This window comes from Lipotes vexillifer, unplaced genomic scaffold (genome assembly GCF_000442215.2).
Source record: "Lipotes vexillifer unplaced genomic scaffold, Lipotes_vexillifer_v1.1 scaffold525, whole genome shotgun sequence".
Lineage (NCBI taxonomy): Eukaryota > Metazoa > Chordata > Mammalia > Artiodactyla > Lipotidae > Lipotes > Lipotes vexillifer.
Genome location: NW_006786891.1, coordinates 223,331 through 243,900, shown reverse-complemented (window position 1 = coordinate 243,900; position 20,570 = coordinate 223,331). Strand labels below are relative to the sequence as shown.

The 20,570-nt window shown below is 40.4% G+C and overlaps 1 protein-coding gene and 1 non-coding gene across 2 annotated transcripts in view; one reads left to right on the top strand and one right to left on the bottom strand.

Annotated features, from left to right (window-relative positions):
* The window catches only part of ZFYVE9 (zinc finger FYVE-type containing 9), a 132,984-nt gene extending 113,280 nt beyond the window's left edge, over nt 1-19,704 (top strand). Inside the window, exons 12-17 of the mRNA XM_007459612.1 lie at nt 5,680-5,830; nt 7,915-7,995; nt 12,148-12,310; nt 15,789-15,894; nt 17,950-18,126; nt 19,543-19,704. Coding sequence (XP_007459674.1) covers nt 5,680-5,830; nt 7,915-7,995; nt 12,148-12,310; nt 15,789-15,894; nt 17,950-18,126; nt 19,543-19,704 — 840 coding nt within the window. The remainder of the gene's footprint in view (nt 1-5,679; nt 5,831-7,914; nt 7,996-12,147; nt 12,311-15,788; nt 15,895-17,949; nt 18,127-19,542) is intronic.
* A 786-nt stretch (nt 19,705-20,490) lies between these two features.
* Nucleotides 20,491-20,563, bottom strand: TRNAE-UUC (transfer RNA glutamic acid (anticodon UUC)). The gene has a single exon. It is a non-coding gene; the product is annotated as a tRNA-Glu (tRNA).
* Nucleotides 20,564-20,570: the final 7 nt, after the last annotated feature.

Below are 20,570 nucleotides of genomic sequence, written 5' to 3'. Positions count from 1 at the left end.
GTTAGACTCTGGGGGTGGGAAACACAGGAAAATAAAGCTTATGTACTGCTTCACTTGGTATGTTGAAATGGTCCTTTTGATATAAGACTGAAATAGACTTTAGCTCAGTGCCTGGCTCATGGTTGGCGCTTCATAGATGTTATCGATTTTGCACATACTGTTGTTACAGAAGTTGCTTCCTGCCTTTTATCAGTATGTCATTGTCACTAATTTGTGAGCTCTTAGGAAGGTCTGAATCCCATTATCTCATAAGATGTACTCAATTGAATTATTTGCTGCTGACTTGAAGGTTGCTTTACAATTTTATAAGCAGTGTGGAGGAGATGAGCATACAAATTTTATTTAACAAACACTTGAGCTTATTATGCTCTTGGTGCTGTTCTAAGCACTTTATTAATATTAATTTGTTTGGTCCTTATCACATGAAATAATTACTTTTTCAAATTTATTTTTATGTATTTATTTTTGGCTGCATTTGGGTCTTCGTGCAGGCTTTCTCTAGTTGTGGCGGGCAGGGGCTACTCTTTGTTGTGGTGCACGAGCTTCTCATTGTGGTGGTTTCTCACGTTGCAGAGCACGGGCTCTAGGCGCTCAGGCTCAGTAGTTGTGGCTCACGGGCTTAGTTGCTCCGTGGCATATGGGATCTTCCCAGACCAGGGCTCAAACCCATGTCCCCTGCATTGGCAGGCAGATTCTTTTATTTTTTTAAATTTATTTATTTTTGGCTGCTTTGGGTCTTTGTTGCTGCACGTGGGCTTTCTCTAGTTGAAGCGAGTGGGGGCTACTCTTCATTGTGGTGCGCGGGCTTCTCATTGCAGTGGCTTCTCTTGTTGCGGAGCACGGGCTCTAGGTGCACGGGCTTCAGTAGTTGTGGCACGTGTCCTCAGTAGTTGTGGCTCGCAGGCTCTAGAGCGCAGGCTCAGTAGTTGTGGTACACGGGCTTAGTTGCTCCGCGGCATGTGGGATCTTCCTGGACCAGGGCTCGAACCCGTGTCCCCTGCATTGACAGGCGGATTCTTAACCACTGCGCCACCAGGGAAGCCCCCAGGCGGATTCTTAACCACTGCACTACCAGGGAATTCCCATGAAATAGTTACTTTTATTATCCCATTTTACAGAGGAAGAAATTGGGACACAGAGAAATCAAGTAACTTGCCCAGTGACATACAGCTAGTTAGTAGCAAAGCCGGGATTGAAATATAGGCAGTCTGGCTTGAATCCTTGCTATTAATCAGATCCAGGACTGAATGTGGATGATGCCATATAAGAAATACAAAGAATGTGCTATGGGAGTTCAAAGAAGGGAGTGGTCACATTAGTGTCTGAAAGGGAATTAAAGAAGGCCACATGCAGGAGTTGGTGTTTTTCCTAAGCCTTGATATGGGGTCAGGTTTTTCAGGTGCTTGGATATGGGAGAAGAAAAGGGAAACTAAAAAATAGAATATGCTAAAGCTCAGAGATGGAAAATGGAAGTAATCCTGCTTGTAAGGATACAGTAGGAAGAGAGATAAGACAAGAAAGTTGGTTTGGGGTTAGAGCATAGGACGCTTGCGATCTGAATGGAGGACAAGGTGGGGAAGATGTGATGTGATCAGAGCTGTGCTTTGTAAATGTGGGAGCATTCTGTGTGGACTAAAAATTAAAAGAAAAGAAAAATTTTATTTGAGCCAAATTGAGGATTATAACCCAGAACAGCATCTCAGAAAGCTCTGAGAAATGTTATGCCCATTAGAATTCAAAGCACAATTATAAGTTTTTTGAGACAGAGTGCTGTACACTAAATGACATATTACTGATAGTTTACACAATCCAGATCTGCAAAAAATGGCCCCCTTACAAGATCCAGAAGCAATGTTATCTTTTAAGTGGTCTTGTTGGAGCTAGGAGAATATTACATTCATGGTCAAGCAGGTATTTCTTCCAGTGAGGTTTGGTGGATGCAGCATAATGCCGATTCACAGTGCACAGTCGTAGAGGGGAGAGAGGAGGCCAAAAGGCAGAGAGAATTTTTTATGTTTAAATTTTTCTTGTGTTGCCATAAAATATGAATTTTATTTCACATGTGGAATGAGTCAGTGCTGCTAGATAGAGACTGACTATAGATAAAACAGTTATAAAGTTGTTATTATATCCAGAAAAGAGGTAATTGGTCTTGAACTGCAGTGACAGTAGTGATAGGTCAAGAGATATTACAGAATTTGAATTGACAGAGCAGAGAAATGGCACAAATAAAATGGAAAATCCAGTATTTATATCATCATATAACAAGTGTGAGTTTATTTTATGTTCAGTAAGATCCTTTGAATATCTGGGAAATTCTCCTTTTGGTATAAATGAACATAGTTTTAAGAGGAAAAAATCTGTTCATTTATTTCTAAAAAAATACAAAGTTTTAAAAATCTCATTGGGCTTGAAATTGACATCCAGAGAAATGATTTTCTTAGAGGCTAGCTAATTTATTCAAAATGTCTGAATCAAAAAGATTTATTTATTTATTTTTATTTATTTATTAAAAATTTTTTTTTGGCCATGCCTTGCAGCTTACAGGATCTTAGTTCCCTGACCAGAGATTGAACCCAAGGCTTGGAAGTGAGAGCACTGAGTCCTAACCACTGGACTGCCAGGAAATTCCTGAAAATATTTTTAATCTGTTCAATGTAGGCAAAATTAGAAACCACTTTAGCCTAATGATTTGGAAGAAACGATGGATATATTTTTTTAGAATTGCTGTATATGATTGTATCCATTTCCCTCATGTGATACAAGTGTAAATTGCAAATGAGAACCTAAATTAGTCTATCTATTGACTTCCCTAAGTAGGAATCTTCTAGCTGACATCTTATTTGCAAAAACTTATTTAAAAGTAATCTTTGGAAAACCCTGATAGAACTGTTTTTTTTTTAATGGGTTGATAAAAGTTAGTGTGAGAGGAATATTTAATTATTGTTTGGATGCCTCTGGCGATACAGCTATATATTAAAATATTAACTTTGTAAGAGTTATAAACATAACAAAGTCAAACCAGGAGATGATGATATCTCAGAATTGTATCGATACAGTACCTAGAAATAAATTTACCAAGGAGGTAAAAGACTTGAAACCTGAAACCTATAAAACTTGTTGAAAGAACTTGAAGAAGATCTAAATAAATGGGAAGACATCTCATGTTCATGTATTGGAAGCCTTAATGTTGTTAATATGTCAATACTACCAAAGTGATCTACAGATCCAGTGCAAGCCCTATCAGAATTCCAGTGGCCTTTTTTTTTTGTAGAAATGGAAAGCCAATATTCAGATTCATTTGGAATTGCAAGGGACTCTGAAGCCAAAATAATCTTGTGAAAGAACAAAATTGGAGCCTACACACTTCCCAATTTCAAAACTTATTGCAATGCAAGGCTAACAGTAATCAAAATAGTGCGGTATTGGCATGGAATAGAATTAAGGTCCCAGAAATAAATTCACATATTTATGTCCAGTTGATTTTGATAAGCATGCCAAGACTATTTAATGGTGAAAGAATAGTCTTCAACCAATGGTACTAGGACAGCTGAATATCCACATATAAAAAGAATTAAGTTGTACCCTTACTTCAAACCATGAACGAAGTTTAACTCAAAATGGATCAATGACCTAAATATAAGAGCTAAATCCATAAAGCTCTTAGAAAAAAACATGAGGGTAAGTTTTCATGACCTTTGATTTGGCAGTGGATTTTTAGATATGACACCAAAAGCACAAGCAAAAAAAGGAAAAAATACATAAATTGGACTTAATAAGAATTAAAACCTTTTGTGCATCCAAGGACATTAACAGGAAAGTGAAAAGACAACCAATACAATGGGAGGAAATATTTGCAATCTATATATCTGATAAGGGTCTGGTCTCTAGATCTAGAATATGTAAAGAACTCTTATAACTCAACACAAAAGACAAACAATCCAATTTAAAAACGAGCAAAGTACTTGAAGAGACATTTCTCCAAAGAAGGTACACAAATGGCCAACAAGCACTTGAAAGATGCTTAATGTCATCAGTCACTAGGGAAATGCAAATCAAAACCACAGTGAGGTACTCCTTCATACTTACTAGGATAGCTATAAAAAACAACAACAACAGTGGAAAATAACAAGTGTTGACAAAGCTGCAGAGAAATTAGAAACCTAGTACACTGTTGGTGGAAATTTTAAATGGTTCATCCACTGTGAAAAACATTTTGGCAGCTCCTCAAAAAGTTAAACATAGAATTACCATATGACCCTGTAATTCTACCCCTACTATATATTCCGAAGTATTGAAAACAGGTCCTCATAACAAGTACATGTACACACATTTTCATAGTAGCACTATTCACAATAGCCAAAAGGCTGACATAGCCCAAACATTCATGGGTGGATGGTTAAACAAATTGTGGTGTATATGCACAATGAAATATTATTCAGCCATAAAAGGGAATGAAGTATTGATATATGCTATACCATGGATGAGCTCCCAAAACATTATGCTAAGTGAAAGAAGCCAGACACAGTAGTCACATTTTACGTGGTTCCATTTATATGAAATATCCAGAATACAGACAGAATGCAGATTGGTGCTTGGAGGGGGGAATGGGAAGAAACTGGTTAATGAGTAAGGAATTTTACTTTGGAATGAATGATGGAAGTGTTTTGGAGCTAGATAAGAGTGGTGGTTGAAGAACTTTGTGAATGTACTAAATGTCACTGAGTTGTTCACTTTAAAATGGTTAATTTTATGTCGTGAATTTCATTTCAATACATTTTTTTGAGTATAGTGATACAAGAATATAAAAGGTATCAGAACACTCATCTGCTGTTTTTCACACTGCAGTTTATAATGTAAGAAGAAGAGGGGAGTAAAAGAAAATAAAAGTTTTAAACTAGAGTTTTCAAAAGATCAAAGCCATTTAAAAAGATTGAATTAGAAAGTTTAACAAAGGATGACATGAAGGAAAAAATGGGAATCAAAACAAATGAATAAATTATCATTAGCCCGTTTCAACAAGAAGCCAGATTTTAGCATCAAGATGGTATAAGCTCAGATTTATTTACTAGATACAAAGTGGTGGCCGATGAGTTTTTCCAGGTTAGGTTCAGAATTATCACCTTAACTCTCTTTATAAGAACAAAGCAAAATATTAGTAAGTGATTTCATTGAAGATATCAAACATAAGTTAATAAAATGAAGAAATAATGGAGCTCATATATTTGTAGAGGAAAGCACTCCTTTGTATGGATGTAGAAAAAGAAGGCAAGATAGACTTAAATATGGGACATTCTTTGACTTAGAATTTCAGTGTATATATATTCTCAGAGAATCCAGTGGATAGGAGAAACTATTGTAATTAGCTAAACTAATTTTAGTTACTTAACGTTTAGTGCATCAATAAAAAGACAGAAAATGAATGCAAAATGTCATGTGTTCGGGTTGTAATATAAATCACCTATAAACTATAGAGAGAATTCAACAAGTATGTGAATTTTTACTAATAGTGACTGATTTTTCACTTTGTTTTCATTATTTGGTGGCTCCTTTGTCACTTTATTTAAATAATAATATTCTCTTTTGTCTTTGAGAAGTTGCAGAGTTATGCTATGTCAGACACACCAAAAAATGCCCATGCTTGGCAGAATAAGAAAGTTAGCCTTTCTTTGATTGCAGATGATGAAAGCCATGAACAAGTCCAATGAGCATGTCCTGGCAGGAGGTGCCTGCTTCAATGAGAAGGCAGACTCTCATCTCGTGTGTGTCCAGAATGATGATGGCAACTATCAGACCCAGGCTATCAGTATTCACAATCAACCCAGAAAGGGTGAGTGTTTGAGCTGATTGAGGTTATAAGAATGGAAGATTGTACTGGAACTGGAGACTTGGATATGTCAGCCCCATAACACTCACTGTCAGAATAGGTGACCACAGTTTGATTAAATTAACCTTTCCAAGCTTATTCTTTAGGAGTGTGTTGACTACCCAGACTTAGAGTTGCAAATGCGATCTCTGTTATTGAGGGAAGCATCTTGAAAATACTGCCTCAGGATGCTGACACAGCTAGCATTGATATTTGAAGGTAGAAGACTAGGTCCCATGGTGAGAATATGCTTAGGTGGATTTAGAGCTTTTTGAATGACCACACCCAAAGAATGTTAATTAAATTAATAGGTTGACAGGATTCTGAAGGAAGCCTTCCAGATTCGGTGGTATTCAGAATGTGGTCTCATCACTTAGAAGATTGTTAGAGATGAAGACTCCATACCCCAGATCTGCTAAGTCAGAATTTGTGTTTTAACACAATTGTTGTGTGATTCAAATACATATGAGAATTTAAGAAGCATTGCTCAATGTGCCATTTCCTAAAGTGTCTTATCAGCTTCTGTGGTTTTTTAAAATATTCACATAAATAAATAAAAGTTTAGCTTATTATATTAGACTGAGAAATCCTATGTTAAACAAGTTTAAGCAGATTTCTTTACTGCAGGACTTTTCAGAGCCTTTAACAAACTGATGTGTATTGTGATTTTACAAAAGCAGGATAGTGCCTACACCTTCCCAAATTTATTTGACCATGAATCTTTTTTCCCCTCAGAATATCTCCTAAAACTAGCTTTCTTTAGTATGCTTTATGAAACACTTCTCTAGTAGACGTACTGTAGGTCATTGTCTTCAGTATATTTTTTAAATCAGTTGTTTAGTAAAGGCATAAAGGTACTGAGCACATGTATATTCAATATAGTATCTAAAATAGGTTGGTGATAAATCCATATGCTCCCTATTAGTCAAGTCATATCTATAATATTTGAATAAGTTCTGGATATCATTAACATAATTGGTGATAAAACTAGAGGGTCTTCAGAGGATGATTCAAGGCCTGTGAGAAGTTAAGAAACTAGGTCAAAGGAAGACCTCTTGAATAAAGTATAAATGTTTAACCTGAAAAAGTACAAATTGAAAGAGGGTGAAAAATAGCTATCTCTATTTTTAAGGTTTTCTATTATGTGGAAAATATTCAGCTTACCCTCTATAGCTACAAAAGACCAAAACCAGCACCAGTGGGTGAAAGCTACAAGGATCTAGATTTGGGCTCAATTTGAGAGCACACTCTGTAACACTGAGAGCTATCCAGAAATAGAAATGGTTGCCTTGTGCTTTGTGGGATCCCTGTCACTAGGAGTCTCTGACAAAGGCTGGATCGTCTACCCATTAGAGATACTGTAGGGCCAATGGGTAGGAAGGTGGAATAGCTCAGTCCAGTTTAAGATGTGGAGAAATAAAAAGTATAGTGCAGTTTTCATAAAGCTAAATGTAATTAAATATCCTTTCTTTCATGAAGAGGTGTTTGTCTTTTAAATAGGTGTTTGTTTTTTTAATAGCTCCACTTGGTAAATAAAATAGTTGGCAACCATATCTCCATATTCAAAATATATTTGATCTAAAAAAAGCAGTGAATTAGATCAGGGGTCAGCAAACTTTTCCTGTGAATATGATAAATATTTTAGGCTTTGCAGGCCTGTGGTCTTTGTCGCCAACACTCTGGCATCATACTTCAAAAACAGCCATAGACAATATGTAAATGAATGGATATGGCTGTGTTCAAATAAAATTTTGTTTACAAAAGCAAGCTGCAGACCACGCCCTAGTCTTGACCACTAAGATTTCTTTGCTTCTTGATTGAAGGAAGCACAAAACAGAATGGGAGAGTATATCTTAAAACTTCATTCTCTAAGCTATCATTAGTATTTGAATTATTGGTTACTTGTATATTGTGGTGTACAGAGTCGGTGTTTTTTGTTTTCTGTGCGACGATGGTTGGAGCCCCCAGCTACCAAATATTTCATTATTATTTTCAACCCCTCCAACTCAGAGTCTTTCTTCACTAAACTATTTCTGTTGCTATTTTAGTGACTGGTGCCAGTTTCTTTGTGTTCAGTGGCGCTCTGAAATCCTCTTCAGGATATCTTGCCAAGTCCAGTATTGTGGAAGGTAAAGAATGAGTTATTTACTGCATGTACATTAGTTCAGTCCTAACTGTACAACTGAAAAACAAGGGACATTAAACGAAGCCTTGGGCTTCCCTGGTGGTGCAGTGGTTGGGAGTCCACCTGCCGATGCAGGGGACGCGGGTTTGTGCCCCGGTCCGGGAGGATCCCACATGCCGCAGAGCGGCTGGGCCCGTGGGCCATGGCCGCTGGGCCTGCGCGTCCAGGGCCTGTGCTCCACAGTGGAAGGGGCCGCAGTGGTGAGGGGCCCGCGTACCGCAAAAAAACAAAACAAAACAAAACAAACAAACGAAAAAGGAAGCCTTGACACTTTTGCCATAGACTTTTTTTTTCTTTTTTGGGTTGACGTCTAATTCCAGCTAGTCTCATTTGTGTTACCTGTCAGTTCTAAACAAATGAATTAACCTGAATACTTTCTTTTTTTTAATAAATGTATGTATGTATGTATGTATGTATGTATGTGTGTATTTATTTATTTATTTATGGCTGCATTGGGTCTTCGTTGCTGCAAGTGGGCTTTCTCTAGTTGTGGTGAGCAGGGGCTACTCTTCCTTGCGGTGTGCGGGCTTCTCATTGCAGTGGCTTCTGTTGTTGCGGAGCACAGGCTCTAGGCACGTGGGCTTCAGTAGTTGTGGCACACGGGCTCAGTAGTTGTGGCTCACGGGCTCTAGAGCACAGGCTCAGTAGTTGTGGCACAGGGCTTAGTTGCTCCGTGGCATGTGGTATCTTCCCGAACCAGGGCTCGAACCCATGTCCCCTGTATTGGCAGGCAGACTCCCAACGACTGCGCCACCAGGGAAGTCCTGCCATAGACTTCTGACTCCTATTATTTATTCAATAGCATCTCACTCTACAGCTAATTAAAACTGTCATAAGGTTGCCTAGCTCTCCAAAGAAGGGAGTAAGTGGTAGAGATATCATGGGACACCGACATAAAAGTTAAGAGTTGGCTTTTCAGAGCTCTGGAATAAGGTACCCAAAGGGTCATAGTCTGAATTCAGATATATCACTGGGTGTGAATTTGTAAATATGTAGATGAAGTTCAGCCCCAATTACCCACAAGAATGCTGCAATCACCATTTGGTGTACAGAACGGGATTCATTTGCTGCTTGTTTGCTATAATTGACGTGACACATATCCTGACAAAAGTTAATTAAGTGAAATTTAATGAAAGGCTAATGAGCATATTGGTTATTTTCTTTGATTTTTGTCTTTTTTTTTTTTGCGGTTCGCGGGCCTCTCACTGCTGTGGCCTCTCCCGTCGCGGAGCACAGGCCCCGGACGCGCAGGCCCAGCGGCCATGGCCCACGGGCCCAGCCGCTCCGTGGCATGTGGGATCCTCCCGGACCGGGGCACAAACCCGCATCCCCTGCATCGGCAGGCGGACTCCCAACCACTGCACCACCAGGGAAGCCCTTCTTTGATTTTTGTAATTTATTTTATTGAAGTTTAGTTGATTTATAATATATTAATTTCTGCTGTACAGCTAAGTGATTCAGATATTATATATATATATATGTATATGTGTACACACACACACACACACACACACACACACACACATTCTTTTTCATATTCTTTTCCATTATGGTTTATTGCAGGATATTTATTTTCTTTGTCAACTATTCTTCACTGTTTTTGGATCTAGTTTACTCTTGTTGTATAACAAATTAAACTAGAATTTAATGGCTCAAAACAACTATTTTATCATGCTCACTGATTCCTCTGGGTCTGCCCTTGACAGGGCAATGCAGGGTTGGCTTGACCCTACTCAGTGATGTCTGGGGCCTCAGCTGGGATGGCTTGAAGGTTGGTGGTTACCTGATGGCCGGGAGCTAGAATTATCTGAAAGTGTTTTGACTCACAAGTCTGGGGCCTTTGCTGGGATGATTTAAAGACTAGGAGTAATGACCAGAGTCCTTATCATCGGACTCCTTAGCATGCAGCCTTGGGATAGTTGGACTTATTACATGGTGGCTCAGAACTCCCAAGCACAAGTGCTCCAGCACAAGGCAGCAGCCACACTGGTTTTTATGACCCAGCCTTGAAAGTCACACAGTGTCATTTCCACCATCCTCTAGTGTTGGAAGTGGTCATAAGCCTGCTCAAGGGGAGAGAAGTTAGACTCCATTTCTTGATGGGGAAATGGAAAGGTAGCATTGTAGAAAAGCATGTGAGACGGGACATATAGTGGTCATCTTTGGAAAATATAGTCTGCACACACAATGACAGGTTTTCATTTCCACAGTAGCTCACTCCAGCACCCTAAGGGCAGTTTTTCCTGAGGGTAGATTCCATTTTGTTAACTGAAATACACAGATAATCTTAGGTGTGTTAAAAGAGATTGACTTTGATCTCCTCTATTGGTAAACTTAATAAAATAGCAAGTGAAGAGCAAAGTATGCTATTATACTACATAGCAGAAACACTGTATTAAGAAATCTAGGAGCTAAGCAGTTCTTTGGTCTTAAATGACTAATTAATGCCTATGTGATTAAATATTGACTACCTTTGAAATTGTGTCTTTACAAGGTGATTAAAAAGCATCCCTTCAATGTTGTCAAAATGATAAATTGAACTGACACAGATTCTTACAAATGCAAAGCAATGTATTTAAAAGTTATATTTATGTCTTTGGGTTGGGAATTTCTTAGGCCTTACACTTCAATGTGTGTGTGTGTGTCAGTAGAGTAATTAGCTGCCTATTTATGAAATTTTTATTGAAGCTCTTTAGAAATTATCTTAGCTGAGAAAATTTTGTGTCAGCGAAGCAGGGTAATTGCTCAGCATGTGACAACTTTCTCCCTCAATTTCAGTATTTGCCTTTGACTCAGGTAGGTAGCAGCCTCAAAATAGTTATCATCTGTTGGCTACATGGTAGCCCATATAAAACACATGTGGTAGGTTTGCCTTATTGCTAGTCAATAAATGGATTTATTCCCCATCCCACTGCTGTTGTTTATTCAGTGATTTATTTAACAAACACTTACTGGCTTTCACTGTATGCAGTCATAGTAAGGCGAGAGATGCAAACGAATAAATATGATCAGAGCATGATAGATGCATCAGTGGAAACACGAACAAAATCCTCCGTGTGTCCAAAAGAGGGACATGACCATGTGTAAGTTTTCCCTCTGAGCAGTCTCAGGACAAACTTTGTTGTGCCTGAAGTGAAATCAACAGGCAAGTGTTTGAAGCAGAATCCATCCATCTTGGCATTTGCTCCTCATAACACTTTCAATGCGTAAGAGGTTCAGCTCAAAGAACAAAACCTCTTTGTTTTTTTTTTTGTTTGTTTGTTTTTTTTTTGTTACGCAGGCCTCCACATAGAAGTGATATCATATGATACTTGTCTTTCTCTGTCTGGCTTACTTCACTTAGTATGATAATCTCTAGGTTCATCCATTTTTTTTTTTTTTAATTTTAAAAATAACAAAATCAGTATGTGTAGTTCAGCAACTCACAGTTTGCTTTATATCATTCCAGATAATTGTATATGCTTATGCAAACTTATATTTGCATAGTTTGAGCAGTGGTGTGCTAGTAAATCAACTCTCCAGGGGGGGAAAATACCCCTTATTTGTAGGGTGCTAATTTCTTTAGTACAAATACACTGGTTGTGGTTGGTTTTAAGCTACCAACAACCAGTTTGCTAAATTCCTGAAAATGTAAATTGGTTCTCATGAGCTCCAGCATACCACTATAAGAGAACTTGTACCAAAACAAGTTTATGCTGTATTATTCAGCAGTTTGCTTTTTTCACTTGGATGTACTCATGTACATCTTTCCATATCAGCACATACATAAATTTATATCATTGTCCCTAACAGCTGCATAGATTCCCATAGTAAGGATATATAAAACTTGTTCAATTATTCTCTTGTTGATGCACATTTAGATGTTTAGGTGTTTTATAGTTTTTCCCGTGTCCCCTGCATCGGCAGGCGGACTCTCAACCACTGCGCCACCAGGGAAGCCCCAAAACCTCTTTGTATCTGTCAGCTTCAGAGAACAGAACAGAGTTTTACATTTAATCCTAGAGGGATTTGCTAGATGCCAGGTACAGGGTTTCACCTGCCCTTCTACCTGGCTTTGCATTGTTTCCATCTGTATTGTCTTGGTGCTGATTCTCAGATGGCGTTATGGTCCAGATCACTGCAGAGAACATGGATGCCTTGAGGCAGGCGCTGCGGGAGATGAAGGACTTCACCGTCACCTGTGGCAAGGCAGATGCCGAGGATCCCCAGGAGCACATCCACATCCAGTGGGTGGATGACGACAAGAATGTCAACAAGGGGTAAATGCGGCGACCTTCCCCCCTTATGGCATTTCGTTATGGGCTAGGCTCTGGGTTTGGTCTATACTGGTGTTTTGTAACTTTACTGAAAGCCCTGCCTAAGAAGAAAGGACTGCTTTGTATCATAATATGGAATTTTAAATTTCTGGTTTCTTGGCTTAATTTCTGAAGGAGTTTCTGTGCATATTTTTGAAGGGAGGAGGAGGGAAGGAGTTGATGAAACAAAACAATCCCTTTAAAGTTTTTGAGATAATAGTAAAACCTAAGCCTTTTTTGGTTTACAAAACACTTTTGCTAATTTTGTTTCATTTAACAACTAGTATTGTTATTTCTGTACTACAGATGAGTAAATAAACACCAAAAGGATAAATGACTCCATAAAGCTAGGAAGTGGCAGGGCTAGGACTGAAAACCACCTCCTTGGGCTTCAAATCCTATACTCTTCCCTAGTACATGGCAACTCTGTTCTAAGCCCAGACCTTGGAGTCATCTTTGACGCTTTTGTCTCACACCCTACACCTAGTCCAACAGTAAATCCTGTTCGCTTTACTTTAAAATATTCCCACAATCGTACTTCTTCTCACTACCCCTGCTGCCATCATTTGGTCTGCATTATTGCAGTCACCTCCTAATTGGTTTCATTGTTTCTAGTCTTGGCCTCCTCCTTCCCCCCAGCCTAATCAATTTCCCATACAGCAGCCAGAGCATTGTCACTTCTTTGCTCAAAACCCACCACTGGCTTCCAGTATCATTCAGGGTAAAAGCCAAAGTCTTTTACGACATACAAGGCCTTACACAATCCTTCCGCCCACTTCTCAGAAGCAACACCTGGCTTCTTGCACGAACATCAGCTGTGCTTCTGCCCTCGGACCTTTGTACCTTCTGTTTTCTCAACTTATTCCCTGTTCCTATATAGCCACCCTCCGCCCACTTCTCAGAAGCAACGCCTGGCTTCTTGCTCAAATACATCAGCTGTGCTTCTGCCCTCAGACCTTTGTACCTTCTGTTTTCTCAACTTATACCCCTGTTCCTATATAGCCACGAGTTACTCCCTCCCTGCTTCAAGTTTTTTCTAAAATGTCACTTTCTCAATAAGGCCTTCCCTGGCCAGCCTCCTACATTATAAGCCTCTCATACACATTTCTTCCCTCCCCTGAATTATATTTAAGAGCACCTATAACTCTCTAACATATATTGTTATTTATTTATTTTATTATATTGCCCCTGGGATGTAAGCTCCATGAGGGCAGAAATTTTTGCTGGTTTATTTACTTCTGTGTCACCAGCACCTAAAACACTGTCCAGCACCATGTAGTTGTTTTTTAAAAAAATTATTTATTTTTGGCTGCGTTTGGGTCTTCATTGCTGCATGCAGGCTTTCTTTAGTTGTGGAGAGCAGGGGCCACTCTTTGCTGCCATGTGCGGGCTTTTCATTGCAGTGGCTTCTCTTGTTGCGGAGCATGGGCTCTAGGCGCAGGCTTCAGTAGTTGTGGCGCTCAGGCTCAACAGTTGTGGCTTGCAGGCTCTAGAGCGCAGGCTTAGTCGCTCCGCAGCATGTGGGATCTTCCCAGACCAGGGTTCGAACCCGTGTTCCCTGTATTGGCAGGCGGATTCCCAACCACTGCGTCACCAGGGAAGTCCCCCAAGTAGGTTCTTTAAAAAACTGATTAATTGAATAAATATGTCATACTTCATTGTATTAAGCTTTCTCCCATTCATCCTTCAGGCAATAACTCTATGTGTGGGCTTCTGAAAATACAAAAATGAAGTCCACGTGGTCCTTGCTGACAGGTGACTTACTCTGGTTTTGAAGATAGTTATAAATAAGTCCACCAAAGTTCGGAAGACGCTCATAGAAAACTCTATAGGAGACAGTGAAGATAAAAAAGAAATGAGGAACTTGGTAGAGGTGGTCGGGCAGTATTCGGGAATGACTTCCTAGAGGAATGGCTGCTGCTTGAGCTGAGTCTGGTAAGATGAGTAGACATTTGCTGCATAGCTGTGGCAGAGTGGTCATTCCAGTCTGAGGGACTAGCAGAAGCAAAGGCAGGTAGAGGGCATTTACAACAAGATTTTTTAAAAAATGGTTTTAAAACCTTTGTTATTGAACAAAAGGTAGCAATTTCTAAATCAATGAGTGTGTTTGCCTACTTTACAAATAACCCTTTATCTTCCCATACTTCCTGGAAAACTTAATTTCAAAATCAATTTGTGTTTAATTCTCTATTATATTTGGTTATTAGGTTGATGGTGTGAACTGATGAACAAGTGTCTATATTATCTATCACAACAAATTCCATGGTTATTAGGACAAAAAAGTTGATAAACTGAAAATCTGATGCCTTAAGGTATTGGTAGCTAACAACAAGTAGGTTGCCCTTTCCTACAACACGTGCCAGTGGCAGCATCTTAGAAAAAAGGACAAGAACTCGTCAGGGAAGACTCTGGAACCCAGGAGTTTAGTTTGTAGTGTGTAGACTGAATGTTTTCCAACTTGTTCCACAGTGTCAGGGTATCCTTTCTCAAAAGAGTGTTAATCAACTGAGGCTGCTCTATTTTTGACATTGTCTGATGAGTTAGAAGTTAAACTTAACAGTGGTTAAATAATTTTAATTCAGTCAAATGAAGTGAATCCCAATGTAGGTTAAATTTGACCTTTTGTACATAGAGATTCAAAAACATAAACAGGTTGAAAATTGTTAGGAAAAGTTTGGAATCTTAGCGACAATTATTTGGAGTCCTCATTGGAATGAGTATGTATCTCCACATATTTATACTTGCTATATTTTGGAGAGGGCACGACCATAAAATGTGGCCTTTCTATTCAGGAATCTAGAAGTGATAATGTAGCACTGAAGGGAGTTTGTTGTGATAGATAATATAGATACATGTTCATCAGTTCACACCAGCACTGTCATAATTAACATACTTGGTCAAATAATTCCTTTAATCAATAAATACTTATTAACCGCCTACATTCCAAGCAGTGTGTCAGACCTGGAAATGTAGCACACAGAGGTGAGTATATCATATATCCTCCCTTTCGGAAGTTCATTTGTGAGGCAAATACGCAGACGTCTGGAGAGTATGATGTGATGAGTGTTGTCACAGTCAGGAGCGGAGTGCTGTGGCAGAGCCAGGGGAGAGCAGCATCGGGTGGGGCTGTGCAGTCACTGAAGGGAGGAATACTGGAGGAAGAGAGCAGGCTTGAGTAAACAGTTTCTTTATATTAAATAACCAGCTCCTGGAATCAGGACTCCGTTGTCATATGTGTGTTCCCTGAATTATTTCAGTGCATAGGCCCTTCCCTGAGAGCTCTGTTCATGTACATTTTTGTGCAGTGGCTTCTTCTTTTATGATGTTTTACACACATGTGTTCAGCAAGGCACCCAGTGTAATTAGTAAAAAGACTTGACAAGAGAAGTGGTTCTTCTAACTTTGAGCTGCTTCCATCTCTTTCCTTTTGTCTCTGTTTTAGTGTCATAAGTCCCATAGATGAGAAGTCCATGGAGTCTATAACAAGTGTGAAGATATTCCATGGATCAGAGTATAAAGCAAATGGAAAAGTCATCAGATGGACAGAGGTAAGGAAATGAAACTTGGCATCCTTGACCTCCTTTGAAGACAACTTTTTGCTCGGCCCAGAGACACATTCTGGGCTGATTCTGGAGGATAAGAAAAATAAAATCTCTCTGTTTACCTTCTATACTCCAATTCTCTCTGGTCTATCTTAGCTCACTAGGAAGAAATGCACAAAGTGCGGCCTGCAGCAGTCAGACATCTCCTCCCGATGAACTAGTTTTTAGAGATTTGTTCACACTGGAACTCAAGAAGGGTGTATCTCTGAAGGGTGCATACCATCTTTGCTGGATTCTTCAGAAAGCTGGGCTGGTTATGCTGCAGTTATAACTGTCTTGGATAATGCAGTCTTTAAAAAATAGACTGATCTCACCAATAAGAAAACTAAAGCTCAGAAACTAACTTGTCCAAGATTACATGGCAACTAGGTAATGGCTGAGTCCGATTCAAACCCAGATGTGGCCAACTCCTAAGCTTTTTTCCACTGTATTGTTCCTTAACGTGAAAGCTGTGTTAGAGGCTAACTTGGGAATGAGAGGACAGGGCAGAAACCCTGTATATGTGTACGTGTCAGACAAATCAGAAAGTTTATTTTCTGAGAGTAAACAGGTAGGTCCTATGTCTCAACTTCTTTTGAACCTCATTTATACTTGTCTATAAAATAAAGTATTAAATTATAAGATCTCTAGGATTTCTGGCAGCTTTAAAAATCTTATTATTTTTTTTTTTTAATCTAAGAAGTTCTTTGACTTCTACCTTTTCCATTTTACACACAGGGTAACTGAGGCCAAGGGAGGTTAAATGCCTTGCCCAAGTTTACTAGCTGGTTCCTGACAACACATAGACTAGAGGTTCTTCAGTTCTTGAACTGTTGTTCCAAGTGACTTATCTTTCATACCATGCTTGGTGTTTTTATATGCAGCTGAGTGGTTTTATCTGCTTGCTTTGTAATGATCATCCCGTTGATATATTTTGAGTAGTGCAGGGTCTGGAACATGTAAATGTCTTTATTGCTTACAAAGTAGTTTGACCTGTGTTTCCTCCTTTTTGCTCCCCAGTAATCTACTGAGGTAGGGAGATGAGAAGTGAGAAATTACATAATGAGTAAACAGTCTCAGAGAGGCCGGGTGACTTGTGACTTGCCTGATGCTGCTTGCTGGCAGAGCCAGGGCCAGAAGTCAGAGTCCCACTCCAGAGCTCCTTCCATCATTTCATGCTGCCATTCTCACTAGTGCATCAGGCGTAGGGCTTCAGAGCGGCCCCTTTGCAGTATTCTTAGTATAAGCCACTGCTTGAGCAGTAAGCTAGGGGGTGGTATATAGAAGCATTGTGTATTTACGTATCTGTATCTTTTATGTTTTGCTTTTATATCATTTAATTTTTATAATAACCAGAGAGAATAGGTGCTTCCCATTTTACAGAGGCAAACCGGGCATTAAGAAGCTAAAGGAATTGCTCATGACCCTCCTCTGTGTGACTAGGACTCAAGTCTCAGTTTTAAATCTGCTATGCTTCTGCCTGTGCCCAGTGCAGTGCTCAGTTCAAGGACACTGACACAGCTCTGGCCTCAGCAGTGGCAGAGCCATGTGGTGGGAAAAACTGTCTGTGATAAGAGGCAAATGCTGGCCTAGGCCCTGAGTGAGTCACCTCCCTCCTATGAGTAATCAGTAATATGGTGTTGGGTGACATGATCTATAAGGTCTGTTCTCTTAAGAAAGTTGTCCACATATTAGGGATTCCTTTTAGAAGTATACAATGCAAATTGTAAGCCTTTCCCGGTTCTGCGTAGAACATACCATTATGACCATGGCCATGGCTTTCAGGTAGGTAGGCAGATAGCAGCTACCATTTTGTGGATGCAGAGACTGTGAGAGGCCGAGGCTGTCTCTTAGATGTAAGATGTCAGTGCCCTACTTTTCTTGGCCCAAGGACCTCGTGGTGTCCGAGGTCTTCCTGCACATCTTAGGGAATCAGGTTGCTCATACACATGAGTTGGTGTACTCATTTCTTCCTACGTCTCCTAGGCACAAGTTTAAAAGTCTCTTTTGTTTGGGGACCAGGTGTTCTTCCTTGAAAATGATGACCAGCACAGTTGCCTGAGTGATCCCGCAGATCACAGCCGACTGACCGAGCATGTTGCCAAGGCTTTTTGTCTTGCTCTGTGTCCCCACCTGAAGCTTCTGAAGGAAGATGGAATGACTAAACTGGGACTACGTGTGACACTTGACTCAGATCAGGTAAAGAGTCTCAGCCTTTGAAGCGGGCCTTGGGCAGTGTCTGTTTTCTGACATGAGTTTTCCTGCTGCAACCCAGAGTATAAGTCTCTGGACCTTGGGCCTGACCAGATACAGTATTTAGCCTTCCCTCTGTTGGTAATACAGCTGGATGTGCTGCTTGGTCAGACTCTCTGAACCATTGGAACTCTGGCTTCCTCCCCTGAATTCTTGCAAGGACTTTTCTTTTTAGTGTGCGCTAAGGAGAAGTGTGTGTGAGGACCGGCCACCTCCGGTGTGAATGACATCAGGGCCAGCCTTTGAGACTCCCCAGCCCCACCCTTTGGGAATCATTCTGCCTCCTTTAGAGAGCAGGTCCTAAGCTGTCCCATATCCTGTCGTATTCTTAAACTACAGAAGACTTCTGCAGACTGGCCTCTGCAGCTCCCACCCCTTACTGGCAACATTTCCAAGCTAGTTAGTGGCTAGGACTTGAACTATTTCCCCATTGGGTTTCCTGTCAGTTCAGGTCTCCTGTGGCCGGGCTTCCCTCCCTGTCTTACTTATTAACCTTTTTGTATGCTGTCTGTAGTCACAATCCAGTCTTAGTGCACCCTGCCCCCACTTCCTTTCCCCAGTGTCTCTCTCCTGTGGCCTAGCACTCTAATCTCCCTACATTTCTTTTGGATTTTAGATCCATGTGACATGTCCCAGTGTTCCTGCTTTGATGCAGCTATGTCATTATCAGGGAAAATGTGAAAGGTTATATGTTTGGCTCCATTTCCTGACTAGTCATCAGTCAAAGATATAGTTATTTTCTACTAAAGGTCTTGCCCAATGCTGTACTAAGCATGTCAAGGTAATACAAATGAGGTATTATGGTCCTTTCTCAAACGGTACTGAAAATCTGGCTGGAGAATTACCGCACATAAAACAATTTAAGAACAAGCATTTTTCTGCTAAATGTGTAGGGCTGTCGAGGGCAGGGGCCCCGTTTACATTCATCCTCGAATTCCTGTGTTCGTAGGTGTTCAGAAGATGGTGTGTGGAAGAATGGGTGGACGAACAAGTGTTCAGTTCTTGTTGTGTTAGGGAGTTTACCCAGTATATTTCTCGTTTTAATTTTCACAACCAAAGGTTTATGTATTACTGCTGACATTCCATACCTCTCTGTGCCCCATCCCCCCTTCCTGGGAAACTAAGACCCTAACAGATTAAGTGTCTGGCCCAAGGTCTCACAGCTATCATGTGATAGAGGCAGGATGAATGATAGGATGGTAAGTGACAATTCAGGGAAGAGAAGTTGTTTGTGTCTACTGCCATTTCTAGCCCCTGGCCAAGAAGGACATCTCCTTTCCTGCTCAGCCTCCTTGGCCCTCAGCCCTCTGGAGAGATCTTCTCTGTCCAGTAACCTCTCATCCCCTTCTTTCTGCGGTGTAGGTTGGCTATCAAGCAGGGAGCAATGGCCAGCCCCTTCCCTCGCAGTACATGAACGATCTGGACAGCGCTTTGGTGCCGGTGATCCATGGAGGGGCCTGCCAGCTCAGTGAGGGCCCCATCGTCATGGAACTCATCTTTTATATTCTGGAAAACATCGCATAGACAGAGAGGACTTCATTTTTTTCTGTTCAGACCTGTTGCAACAGCAGTCATACCCAAGTCATTTGCACTTTAGAACTGGAAAATTAAGATTTTGTTAACACTATTAATTGGGGGAGGGGGTGGGGTGGGGGTTTGGGGTACGGGGTGGGAAAGGGTGGTTGGGGGGACAGATGTTCCATAATTCTAAGTCTTCTATGCATTGTCCACCGAGAAGATCTGGGCAGCTTCTGTTACTGCACCACAGTTATGCTATCCTTGCAGCTAATCCCCTTCTGTTACTGTTTAGACAAGAGTTCTGCTCCTCTGTTTTAAGACTTACTTTTGGTCTTGTGCTCAGAAATGTTCAGATGGGTACAGCCATCACCAAGGGTGGGGTGGGAGGGCAGAGGGGAAATAAAAAATGAAGCATCAGTCTTGAACTCTTTGTATAGGATGGATATAAAAAGGACAGTTTCACGCTGATCTTGTCCCAGTTACATCACAGCGACTTCAAGGAGGAGTCACACTTAGATTTTTTGTTTTTACTAGATTATTTATTGAAGTGAATCAAAGACCCAAAGGATTATCTCTCTTCTATTCAAGGAAGGGCGACTTGGTGTAAATGAGGTCACCTGGATAGTAGAGTCAATTACAGGATCTCTCAAGATCTGCCAGAGTGGATGAGACACTGAATTGGGCCTTTCTGTGAAAGCTGACAGAATATACCCAAGACATTTTTAGTTATAGTATACACTAGAGGTATTTCATTTTATGCCATGCCATGCCCTGCCGCTTGCAGGATCTTAGTTCCCTGACCAGGGAATCGAACCTGGGCCCTGGCAGTGAAAGTGCAGAGTCCTAACCACTGGACCACCAGGGAATTCCCT